We start from the raw sequence: 12765 nt of genomic DNA on the forward strand, positions 1-12765 counted from the left end.
ACGCGAGTCGTATACGTGAAAGAAATGGATCGAAAGAATATACATTTGAATGTTATTAAAAAAAAATGAAGGAAAGAATGACCGTTATCTTGATCATGATGCACGCGAGACGTCTTTGTGAAAGAAATGGCATATTAAACCCAAAGTTATATAAATGATGAATACGTAAAATGTATAAAAATATAAAATAAAAATTAAAGGGTTCAAATGAAAATGATAATAAGTAGGAGCTGATGGAAATAAATGTAAGCTCACATTAGGTGGAAATAAAATAAGTAATGTCAAGAAAATATATAAGTTAAAGTATAATTGTGTACAATGACTATAATAATTCATGATTATGACTGACATTTTCTTTTGAATAAACTATAGGCCACATGGTTTGTTCAAGGAAATGTATTTATGTACTTTTAGGTACATGACACGGAAATGAAGACAAATTAACTGGATATGACATGCGTACGTATACGTAAATATATAAAATGACTAAGATTTATATAATATAAGATGAAAAATAAGTTTATGTGTAGTTTTTAGATAATAATTTTAGTTTATATAATTTTAAATTCATCTTTTCTTTTACTTATGTTTAGTTATGTGTATTTTTAAGAACTAAGTAACTAGGTCTTAGCACACAATGCACCTACCGAATAAAATACTTCATTAAAATAATATGTTTAAAAAAAATATAATTTTTTTAGTTAAATTTTATTTTTTTAAATAAGCCCCGGTGGTGTAGTGTGGAGCTAAGGCGTTATAATATAAGATAGTGTTAGAGTAATATTAAGTTAGTTACAATAAAGACATCAAACTATAAACACGCCTCCTCAATCCCTCACGAGCCTGCTTGTTCACTACAGCATGTTATGTAACGTTTGTGATTGAGGAATGTGTTCTCAGGCGGCTGTACTGGACGAACTGGAACCAGTCGCACCCGTCCATCCAGCGCGCGCACGTGGGCGGCCGCGGGCTGCAGTCCATCGTCACCAGCGACATCCTGATGCCCAACGGGCTCGCCCTGGACCACGCCGCCAAGCTGCTGTACTGGGCGGACGCGCGCCTCGACAAGATCGAGTGCATGCACTACGACGGCTCGCATCGAAGGGTGCGTAAATCGCGCGGAGTCGTTATCGAATAACCGTTTAAAGCTCGTCGAACGAACGTATAGCGTGTGCGTTGCGACGGCAGGTGGTGACGCGGTCGTCGACGGAGCACCCGTTCGACGTGGCGGCGGGCGGCGGCTGGGTGGTGTGGACGGACTGGGTGGCGCGCGGGGTGTTCCGCGCCGCGCCGCCCGCGCCCGCCGCCGCGCCGCTGCGCCGCGACGTGCCGCGCGCCATGGCCGTCGTCATCGTGGCGCCCGACCACCAGACCTGCACCGAGGACCCGTGCCGCGTGCTCAACGGCGGCTGCGCGGAGCTGTGCTCGGCGGCGGGCGGGCACGCCGCGTGCGCGTGCGGCGCGGGCCGCGCGCTGGCGCCGGACGGCCGCGCCTGCGCGCCGCGCGGCGGCCACTGCCTAGAAGGACAGTTCGCCTGCGCCGAGGGGCCCTGCCTGCCCGCCGACCTCGTGTGCGACGGCGTGCGCCACTGCAGCACCGACCCCGGCGCCAGCGACGAGGACTTGTACTATTGCAGTGAGTCCACCGGCCGATTCGTTTTTCGAGGGCTTCGTTCCTATCCTATCCCGTCTTGCGGTGCTTCCAATGAACGTTTCCCTGTTGCAGCTTCACGCAAGTGTCCAGCGGACACGCTCGCGTGCGGCACGGGCGGGCGCTGCGTCAGCAGCGTCAACGTGTGCGACGGACACGTCGATTGCGACGACGGCGCCGACGAGACCGAGTGCAACTGCCCGCCGGAGCACTTCAAGTACGATCTACTGTTACGTTACGTTAATTAAATATTACGATTTTTTTAAATCAACCACGGCCTGCGATTCTCGCGTGGACGGTCCTCGCGTAAGTGTACGTGTGTGTGCGGCGGCAGGTGCGGCGACGGCATGTGCGTGGAGCTGGGCGCGCGGTGCGACGGCGCGGCGCAGTGCGCGGACGGCTCGGACGAGCGCGGCTGCGCGCGCGCGTCGTGCGCGGCGCTGGGCGCGGCGGCCGCGCGCTGCGCCGACGCCGGCTGCTACCTGCCCGCGTGGCGCTGCGACGGGTACGCCGACTGCGCGGACGGCAGCGACGAGCTCCACTGCCCCGCCGCTAACGGTTAGATCGTCATTTCGGTTTTTATTTATAACATAGAAAAAGTATTAAGCGAAGTGTGGCAGTGGGATCTCCGGAGTCAAAACATAAAAAGCTTTCCCACATTTAAAATTTTGGTAAGAAAAGGTCGGTCAAAACTCACTCATTCTTTTTGCAATATGAGAAATTTGCGAGTATTAACCTTTAATAATACTAAATAGCGATTAAAAGTAATGAAATAATGATGTGGTGTCAGGCACGGAGGCGTCGATGGACGCGGATGCGGGCGCGGAGTCGTTCTCGGAGCTGCCGGCGCTGGGCTGCTCGGACGAGCAGTGGGCGTGCGGCCGTGCGGGTGGAGCGCTGGAGTGCGTGCCGCTCGCCTGGCGCTGCGACGGCCGCGCGGACTGCTCCGACGGCTCCGACGAGGGAGAACATTGCGGTAACCTCACACACTCGTATTGCAACGCCATGCCAGAATGTAAACACTTCCTGTCGTCGTACAAGAAATGGCGTTACATCAAAAACTTTGTATTCATTTCGAAGTCTTATGTAATATTAAAGAGTTATCGAATAATCAAATTGGAAAGTTGCCGCGATGGCCTTAGTGATCGAGCGAGTAGATATTCGAAGAGCTTACATTGTCGTCGCAGGTCACTCGAACGTGACGTGCGGGGCGGGGTCGCTGGCGTGCGGCGCGCGCGGCCCGTGCGTGCCGGCGGCGGCGCGCTGCGACGGGCGGCGCGACTGCCCGCGCGGCGAGGACGAGCGCGCCTGCGCCTGCCCGCCCGACACCTTCCGCTGCGCCGCCGACCCGCTCTGCCTCACCACCGTAACTCACACACCTCTATAGTCTGATTCATAATTAGGTGTCCAAAATGTAAACAAAGGTGTTGACCTATCAAGAAAATACTTTAGAAATGGTAGTTTCTTATTTTTGTCGATATTAAAGTAATACAACAATAATAAAATAATAATCTAAATAAATAAAGATTAATTCATATTTTCTAATATTTATATCACCTCAATTTCGTCCCATACAGTAATAATAATAAAAAACAAAGTTTATGGTAGAAAATTAAAATGTGATAATGGTAACACAGTCGGAACCCAAGACATTTCTTGTGCTGTCATTTTTAAGTTTCATAGCTGATATTATTAATTTTCGTGATTGTGATCGAACTCGAATGTTTTCTCGTTTACATAACGCGTTTGTTAAATTGTGTATATTTGTTAAATTTTCGTTTTTTGTTGAGTTACATAAAGTTTTTGTTTCTTGTTAATTTTGACAGTGACATTTCTTTGTTTACATTTTGGACACCTAATTATGAATCAGACTATATATGCTTTCGCTATGAGCATTCGCAAGAGTGCCGAGAATGCCGATGCAATATTTTTGATGCCTTATTTAGTGATCTGTAACTCTCAGTGTCGGGTATGATACGTTTTGTATTTCATAGAAGAAATCGTACATTTGAAATGAGTCAGTTCCTACTCGGTCCGTGTAGAGCTTGTACTGCGACGGCGATGCGGACTGCGAGGACGGGTCGGACGAGCCGCCGGGCTGCTCGGTGCCCACCACCGCGGCGCCGGCCGGCAACGCGAGCGAGGCGGCGGCGGGCGGCGCGGCGGGCGGCGGTGCGGGGGCGGGCGGCGCGGCGGGCGGCGAGCGCGGCGCGGCGCTGTGCGCGGGCGTGGCGGGCGCGCTGTACTGCGCCGGCCGCTGCGTGCCGCCCGCGCTGCAGTGCGACGGCCGCGACCACTGCCGCGACGGCGGCGGACGGGGCGCCGGCAGCGACGAGGACCCGGAGATGTGCTGTCAGTGATTCGCTATAAAAAGTTGCATGCGGCACGTATCGCGATGAGCTCCATGTAATAATTCGTTTGTGCGGCCGTTGCAGCGTCGTACGCGGCGGCGGTGTCGGGCGGCGCGGCGGCGCTGACGGCGCTGGCGGCGGGCTGCGCGCGCGACGAGTGGCGCTGCGGGAACGCCGCGTGCGTGCCGCGCGCCGCGCTCTGCGACGGCGTCGACGACTGCGGCGACTACACCGACGAGTGGCACTGCAGTGCGTATTATATTATCGAAACGGTCCAATGCCATCTACTTTTCAACGTATTTAGCTCACGTGTGTATGTACATATGTCGTGTCGCGTCGTAGACGTGGACGAGTGCGCGGTGCAGAACGGCGGGTGCGCGCACGTGTGCCGCGACCTGCGCGTGGGGCACGCGTGCGTGTGCCGCGCGGGCTGGCGGCGCGAGGGCGGCGCGTGCCGCGACGTCGACGAGTGCGAGGAGGACGCGCCCTGCGACCACGCCTGCAGGTACCGCGCCGTCTGGACCGCTCCGTCCACCTCTAATCCTTAAACATTGAAAAAAAAGAAAGAAAGAAAGAAACATTTATTCGTAAAAAATACTACAACATTATGTGACATAAACAATAGTAAACATAACTTTAAAATAAAACATTGCTGCAGTAAAATTTATCAAAAGGGTCTACACTCAGCCTCACCGCGGCGAACCACAGCCACTGATTTTCAGTGTTTGCAATTAGTTGAACATCATTTTTGTATTTTTGGATTTTTGTATTTAATAGAAACACGATGGGAAGCTACGTGTGCTCCTGCGCGGAAGGATACAAGCTGATGGAGGATGGAGCCAGCTGCGCACCGATTTCGTGTACGTAGTCAAGACTAATTTTAAAGCTTTCAAAGTAAATTAAATCCTTAACGATTTGAGTCGTCGCTCGAATGAATGCGTATCGTTGCAGCCGTGAAGGCGTCCCTCATCTTCACGAACCGCTACTACATCCGGCGGACGGCGATACTGGGCGAGGACGAGGCGGCGACGGAGCGCGCGGCGGCCACCACGCTGCTGGTGCACAACCTGACCAACGCCGTGGCGCTGGAGATGGAGTGGGCGCGCGGCTGCCTGTACTGGAGCGACGTGACGCGGCTGGGCTCGTCCATCAAGCGCGTGTGCCGCGCGGGCCGCCTGGCGACCGCCGCCGCCGCCGCCGCGCCCGTCGCGCCGCCGCCGCGCCTGCCCGACATCGCATCAGACGATTACCAGGTATTCTATAAATAACTTCTTAACCTGAATTTTAAGTAAATTATTTATTAAATAAATGAATAGTAGAATATAGGATATTAGGAAAAGTGACTGTGTTCTCGTGTTCGTGTAGCTGGTGCAGGGCGCGACGCTGCAGAACCCGGACGGGCTGGCGCTGGACTGGGTGGCGCGCAACGTGTACTGGTGCGACAAGGGCACGGACACCATCGAGGTGTCGCGGCTGGACGGGCGCCACCGCCGCGTGCTGCTGCGCGGCCAGCTGGCCGAGCCGCGCGCGCTCGCGCTGCACCCCGCCGCCGGGTATGCGACACCCTCGAACATGGCGATTTTAAGTTTTATAAATAAATCATTTTAAGAGGTGCCAGAAAATGGGTAGTTGGCATTTTTGGCCATGTCTATATTAGCCAGTAAAGTAGTGAATATAAGTAGGAGACAATTGATAAATAATTGACAATTATTTTCCTAAAGAAAATATCAAATTAATCTATCACAAGCAAGGAATTCCTAAGGTATTATCTCAGGACTTTGACATGGGGCTCTTCAAGAGGGGTGTACAAAAGAGCTCTCCTCAAAGTCGGCGATGCATCGGCGACTCGTCTGGTGTTGTGTTGTTGGTGTCCATCGGCGACGGTGACTGCTTTTCATCGGGTAGCCCGTCTGTCTTATCGTTAAGTTAAATATAAAAAAGGAAGTATTCTTTAAACACACTGCATCGTGCACCTTATGATGGCTTTGAAAAAAATACATAATCGTCCGGTCCCGGTGGACGTGTCGAGTGAGGTGATCGGTGTGTGCAGCGTGCGTGTGTGGCAGGTGGCTGTACTGGTCGGACTGGGGCGCGGCGGCGCACATCGGGCGCGCCGGCATGGACGGCAGCGCGCGGCGCGTGCTGCTGCGCGCGGGGCTGGGCTGGCCCAACGCGCTGGCCGTGCTGCCCGCCAGCAACGAGCTGTACTTCGCCGACGCGCGCGAGGACTACGTCGCCGTCGCCGACCTCGACGGCAACCACGTGCGCATCCTCTTCTCGCGAGGTACGCCGGCCCCGGGGCGCTCCCGCCGAAGACTGAGTTGTGTCGCCTCGAATCGTCGGGGCTTTCTTGCCACGAATACTAAATTTTTTATTTATGATACGTTCCCAAAAAATTAAAATAGATTAAAAGAGGCAGCGATAGCCTTGTGGTTAAGAAACTCGGCCTCTCGATCGAGAAGTCCGAGGCTCGAGTACCAGACACGTAACTCTGAGTTTTCAGAGATATGTATTAGAAATTAATTATCACTCACTTAACGGTGAAAGAAAACATCGTGAGGAAACCTACATACGTAAGAGATATAAAAAAGGTATAATTTCAGATATTATGGTCCTAAAGGTCCACTTAAAAAATTCATCCAGTATACGAATGTAGCATAACGTGTGTGTGTGTGCACTCTCTGCCCCACAGAGCGCATGCCGTGGCTGCGGCTGCACCACGTGTTCGCGCTGGCCGTGTGGGAGGGCCGCGTGTACTGGAGCGACTGGGAGACGCGCGCCGTGGAGAGCTGCCGCCGCCGTCCGCTCGCCAACTACACCGTACGACACCACTCCGCCGCCAATACACACAATAGCCGAATCATTCCGTCAATTACAATTTACAATTTTGTTGCTATCAATATTAGTATTAACATAATTAAACTGCATGATTGTAAATATACTAACTAGATCCATGCAATTTACTTCAATGTCGTTAAATTTGAGATATTAATAATTTATCAAAGTAATTCTTAGATCAGTGGTCTCTACTATATCGGTATTGTATACTTTAGGAACCCGCGGAGTTTAATGCCGAGTCGGGCGGCGCGTACCGCTGCCGGACGGAGGTCCACACCGTGCATAAGCCCATGGACCTGAGAGTTCTACATCCTGCCCGCCAACCGCCTATGCCTGGTATTTGCTTTTCACAGATTTTTGCTCAAGTGAACTCGACCGCTAATAACAAAATAATGTCACAAATTTAAATTAAGATAAACGAAATTAACTAAAATATTTAATCGATTGCATAGGCGCCTCTCGGCACAGTTAATGATTTCATCTACTACAAATGTTTATTACATTCAGTTGACGAGGGACCGTTGAGAGCGTATACTAGCAGTTTATTGGTATGTGGCAGCTCTGTCCGAGCTGTGCGAGAAGCTGAACTGCTCGGGGCTGTGCCTGCTGACGCCGGCGGGGGCGGGGGCGGGGGCGGGTGCGGGTGCGGGGGGCGGCGCGGGGGCGCGGTGCGCGTGCCCGGAGCACTTCGCGCTGGCGGCGGACGGGCGCTCGTGCGCGCCCAACTGCACCTCCGCGCAGTTCGTGTGCGCGCGCGCGCTCAAGTGCATCCCCTTCTGGTGGCGCTGCGACACGCAGGTACGGACACATTGAACTCTTCATCCCAGTACATAACTTCGACTCTGTTGCCTCGTTGAATCATCTCATGATTACAAAATGTAAGTTGTAAATTGATCGATGGACCCGAAGGCGATTTATCAGATGTTTCCAGTACTCTATTTTACCGGCGTCGTTTCAGGACGATTGCGGCGACGGTTCGGACGAGCCGGCGACGTGTCCGGCGTTCCGCTGCTCCCCGGGACAGTTCCAGTGCGCCAACGGCCGCTGCGTTCACCCCGCGCACATCTGCGACGGAGAACAGCAGTGCGGCGACGGTTCCGACGAGACCGACTGCGACCAGGCGAGTCACGTTTCCCGCGATAGAACTAGCCGCTCATTCATGGTGACGTTTCAAATGACATCCGGAGTGGAGCGGTGAGTCGAGTCAATGTGGTCGTTTGTGCAGTTCACGTGCCTGTCGTCGCAGTGGAAGTGCCGCGGCAACGCGACGGCGGGCGTGGCGGCGCGCTGCGTGGCGGCGGCGGCGCGCTGCGACGGCCGCGGCGACTGCCACGACGGCGACGACGAGCTCGACTGCCCGCCGCGCACCTGCCCGCCGCACTACGTACGTAACCACACATTACTTACGCGACACCAAGTACTTTTTCGTTTATACAATATGTTATATCCAAAACGTGAGTTATGTTATATCAAAAAATAGATTTCAAAAATATTATATTAGGTATACGAATGAAAAACTTACATTAATAAATTATTCTGTTATCATATCTCATCTCATTTGATCGTGCGCGTGTAGTTCACCTGTGCGGACGGCATGTGCGTGCCGCAAGTGTGGGTGTGCGACCAGGACTCCGACTGCTCCGACGGTTCCGACGAGTGGCCCGGGGGCGGAAACTCCACCGCCGCCAACGGCACGGCGAGCGGGGGCGGGGCCGGCGCGGGGGGAGCGGCCGGCGCGGGGGGCGGGGCGCAGTGTGCGCAGCGCGGCTGCTCGCGGGACGAGTTCCGCTGCTCGTCGGGCCGCTGCGTGCCGCGCGAGTGGCTCTGCGACGGAGACGTCGACTGCCCCAACCGAGAGGACGAGGTGAGCCTTTACCGTGCAACGGAGACATCTCGCACCTGTTCGTGTAATGTGCGAATGAGTAACGAATGACGGTACGCAGACGGACTGCAAGGAGCGGCCGGCGTGCGACCCGACGTACTTCCGCTGCCCGGACGGGCGCTGCATCCCGGGCCGCTGGCGCTGCGACTTCGAGGACGACTGCGGCGACCGCGCCGACGAGCGCGACTGCACGCCGCGCAACTGCTCAGAGACTGAGTTCCGGTAAATACTTTTAATCGTTTCGTTACAACATGTAATTATGTGCAGGTCATACGCATCAAAAGTTTAATCTTCAGAAAATGAAACTGGTTTCATCGATAAATAATAATCATATGTAAACTATATTTTTTGTATATTGTTGTGTCATCTATATTAATATGTTTAAAGTAATTTTATAGGAAACACTATATTATGTAGGCGGAAGATATTATACAAATTTTCTTATCAGTTCAATCCTATAAATGTATTTCATCGAGTTACAATGGAGTCGAAGTCTTTCTTCAACTTAAAGGTTTAAATCTTTACTAATATTATAAAGTTAAGATTAAAACTACTTCGCAACAATCCGCTACAAATATGTATGATGGTATATATTTTAAACCATGCAGTATGTACCACCCTCCCTCCCTCAAAGGATGCATGCAGATGCAAAAATTAAAAATATACACCGTATACATATAGATTAATTAATCTATAACCTTATTATCACACAACTGTCATCAGTTGTTTACATTTCATTGTGGAGGGGAGGGTTGGATACCATTATAAAAGGCATGCATTAGGTTGACAGCGTCACTTAGCGATTAACCGTCGTAGAGTCAACTTACCCTGATGATGCTCCGTTTTGGAGCGAAACACGTGTTGGTGGTGGTATGTATGGTGGTGTATATTTTTAATTTTTGCATCTGCATGCATCCTTTGAGGGAGGGAGGGTGGTACATACTGCATGGTTTAAAATATATACCATCATACATATTTGTAGCGGATTGTTGCGAAGTAGTTTTAATCTTAACTTAATAGCATGGATTTCCGCAAAGTAACGCCTGATACAATTAACTATCTAATATTATAAATCCGAAAGTAACTCTGTCTGTCTGGTTGTCTTTTCTTCACGCCTAAACCACTGAACCGACTTTAATGAAATTTTGTACAAAGAAAATCTTAAACCTGAGAAAGGACATAGGATAGATTTTATCTATATATAAGATCGATTAATCAGAAAATCGATCCCACGAAGATTTTAGAGTTGGTACCTCCAATTTCCGCCAGATGGCGCCACTGTCATTCCAATGAAGGTGCGAATTTTCAGTTTTATATATATTAGGATGTCATATTATTTTCTTTTAAACGCGGGCGAAGCCGCGGGCAAAAACTAGTTTTGAAATAAACTTAAAAAGGTTTTTATTCAAAGTCGGGACCTACGCATATATTCGTTATAAACTATCATCGGCGACGTATCGTTCGGTCGCCACGGCCCGAGCGTCGCATGTCCGGTCGGAGGTATATAAAGCGTGTGTCGGTGCGTGCCAGGTGCGACAACGGCGAGTGCATCCGCGGCGCGCTGCGGTGCTCGGGCGCGGCGGAGTGCGCGCGCGGCGAGGACGAGGCGGCCTGCGCGCCCGCCTGCCGCCGCTGCCGCGACCGCCGCCGCTGCCTGCCGCCGTACGACCGCACGCGCTGCCCCGCGCCTTCACGCTTATCATGCTGTAGTCCGCGATGACCTGCTACTCCGCTCTGATGTTGTTGCGACCGAGTGTAGTCGGACAATTTGCTATCGCGACGCGATTCCTTTCTATATTCAGAGCGGACTGGCAGTTTTTCGCGAACTATGCGATTATATTGAAACTATAAGAGACGATTTTGAGCGTTTTTATTGATTACGATTTGCAATATCTTATACGCATGTAATCTTATTTAAAATTAAAAAGTTGCCAATTAAATTGCTTAAGGTTGCTTAAAATTATAGTTTTATATATGTTGCTAGGAGTATCAGTATTACAGTATGAAAATATGCGTATACAGTGAGTATTGGTGCGATGGCGAAGTGGACTGCTACGACGGCTCGGACGAGGATGATTGCGCGAACGTCACGGCGACTGTCCTGCCCGATACGTGCGGGTCACGCATGCAGGTGCGATACTGTTTGTTTGATTATTAAGGATTAAATTTTAAAAAGTACATTTTTCACTTTAATATTACAATTTTCGTAACACTTAATTATTAAAATATATTGAAAATAATGATACAACATAAATAATTCTTTCATATGTCCCGGAACGCAGTGCGGAACGCGGTGTGTGCCGCGCGCGTGGCAGTGCGACGCGCGGCGCGACTGCGCGGGCGGCACAGACGAGCGCCCCGACGACTGCGCGCGGCACGTCTGCCCGCCGCCCATGTTCCGGTACGTATGTCCCGCACAGACGAGCGCCCCGACGACTGCGCGCGGCACGTCTGCCCGCCGCCCATGTTCCGGTACGTATGTCCCGCACAGACGAGCGCCCCGACGACTGCGCGCGGCACGTCTGCCCGCCGCCCATGTTCCGGTACGTATGTCCCGCACAGACGAGCGCCCCGACGACTGCGCGCGGCACGTCTGCCCGCCGCCCATGTTCCGGTACGTATGTCCCGCACAGACGAGCGCCCCGACGACTGCGCGCGGCACGTCTGCCCGCCGCCCATGTTCCGGTACGTATGTCCCGCACAGACGAGCGCCCCGACGACTGCGCGCGGCACGTCTGCCCGCCGCCCATGTTCCGGTACGTATGTCCCGCACAGACGAGCGCCCCGACGACTGCGCGCGGCACGTCTGCCCGCCGCCCATGTTCCGGTACGTATGTCCCGCACAGACGAGCGCCCCGACGACTGCGCGCGGCACGTCTGCCCGCCGCCCATGTTCCGGTACGTATGTCCCGCACAGACGAGCGCCCCGACGACTGCGCGCGGCACGTCTGCCCGCCGCCCATGTTCCGGTACGTATGTCCCGCACAGACGAGCGCCCCGACGACTGCGCGCGGCACGTCTGCCCGCCGCCCATGTTCCGGTACGTATGTCCCGCACAGACGAGCGCCCCGACGACTGCGCGCGGCACGTCTGCCCGCCGCCCATGTTCCGGTACGTATGTCCCGCACAGACGAGCGCCCCGACGACTGCGCGCGGCACGTCTGCCCGCCGCCCATGTTCCGGTACGTATGTCCCGCACAGACGAGCGCCCCGACGACTGCGCGCGGCACGTCTGCCCGCCGCCCATGTTCCGGTACGTATGTCCCGCACAGACGAGCGCCCCGACGACTGCGCGCGGCACGTCTGCCCGCCGCCCATGTTCCGGTACGTATGTCCCGCACAGACGAGCGCCCCGACGACTGCGCGCGGCACGTCTGCCCGCCGCCCATGTTCCGGTACGTATGTCCCGCACAGACGAGCGCCCCGACGACTGCGCGCGGCACGTCTGCCCGCCGCCCATGTTCCGGTAGGCATGTCCTGCGCGGTGCGGATTGCGTGCCATGATATCACAAAAACTGTGTTTCGAATCTGAGGCTGATAGCTAATACTCCCATTGAAGAATAATAAACTTTAGGCACTCATATAAGGCGGTATGATATTATTCTCGACGGTAAAATAGCATTTATAATCTTTAACCGATACACTTTAAAGAAGATTATTTGTTTTATTTTTAAATAGAAATACTATACCGATAACGAAAACAAATGTTTAATGAAACTAATATTAAATTAAAGACTTCGTATTTAACTAACACAAATAATAATAATGAATCCAGGTGCAACAACAACACGTGCATCCCGCCCAGCCTGCTGTGCGACGGGGTCAACGACTGCGACGACTCCAGCGACGAGGACCCCGAGCTATGTGAGCGCTAACACTATTTACATTCATGTTAATCTAAATATAAATCGACCGCTACTGTCATTTTTAAAGTGAATATATATACGTGTATCATAACTAAAATCATTAATTTGAATTTATTTGGCAGACTCAAAATAACGTAACGAAAAGTGATAACGTGTCTAGTGCGGCATTGAAGGCTG

General features: G+C 52.5%; 1 protein-coding gene across 1 annotated transcript in view; it reads left to right on the top strand.

Annotated features, from left to right (window-relative positions):
- The window catches only part of LRP1 (LDL receptor protein 1), a 57863-nt gene that overhangs the window by 33942 nt on the left and 11156 nt on the right, over positions 1 to 12765 (top strand). The window contains exons 44-67 of the mRNA XM_073091850.1: positions 901 to 1105; positions 1189 to 1636; positions 1727 to 1868; positions 1986 to 2209; positions 2442 to 2627; positions 2839 to 3017; positions 3694 to 4003; positions 4087 to 4251; positions 4345 to 4507; positions 4780 to 4862; positions 4954 to 5255; positions 5368 to 5555; positions 6069 to 6286; positions 6695 to 6822; positions 7056 to 7176; positions 7400 to 7638; positions 7799 to 7960; positions 8066 to 8224; positions 8417 to 8704; positions 8784 to 8944; positions 10253 to 10384; positions 10745 to 10853; positions 11005 to 11123; positions 12498 to 12586. Of these exons, the coding sequence (XP_072947951.1) occupies positions 901 to 1105; positions 1189 to 1636; positions 1727 to 1868; positions 1986 to 2209; positions 2442 to 2627; positions 2839 to 3017; positions 3694 to 4003; positions 4087 to 4251; positions 4345 to 4507; positions 4780 to 4862; positions 4954 to 5255; positions 5368 to 5555; positions 6069 to 6286; positions 6695 to 6822; positions 7056 to 7176; positions 7400 to 7638; positions 7799 to 7960; positions 8066 to 8224; positions 8417 to 8704; positions 8784 to 8944; positions 10253 to 10384; positions 10745 to 10853; positions 11005 to 11123; positions 12498 to 12586 (4520 nt within the window). The remainder of the gene's footprint in view (positions 1 to 900; positions 1106 to 1188; positions 1637 to 1726; positions 1869 to 1985; positions 2210 to 2441; positions 2628 to 2838; positions 3018 to 3693; positions 4004 to 4086; positions 4252 to 4344; positions 4508 to 4779; positions 4863 to 4953; positions 5256 to 5367; positions 5556 to 6068; positions 6287 to 6694; positions 6823 to 7055; positions 7177 to 7399; positions 7639 to 7798; positions 7961 to 8065; positions 8225 to 8416; positions 8705 to 8783; positions 8945 to 10252; positions 10385 to 10744; positions 10854 to 11004; positions 11124 to 12497; positions 12587 to 12765) is intronic.

Source organism: Epargyreus clarus, unplaced genomic scaffold (genome assembly GCF_041222505.1).
Source record: "Epargyreus clarus isolate Ecla_fem2 unplaced genomic scaffold, WU_Ecla_fem_2.2 ptg000035l, whole genome shotgun sequence".
Taxonomy (NCBI): domain Eukaryota; kingdom Metazoa; phylum Arthropoda; class Insecta; order Lepidoptera; family Hesperiidae; genus Epargyreus; species Epargyreus clarus.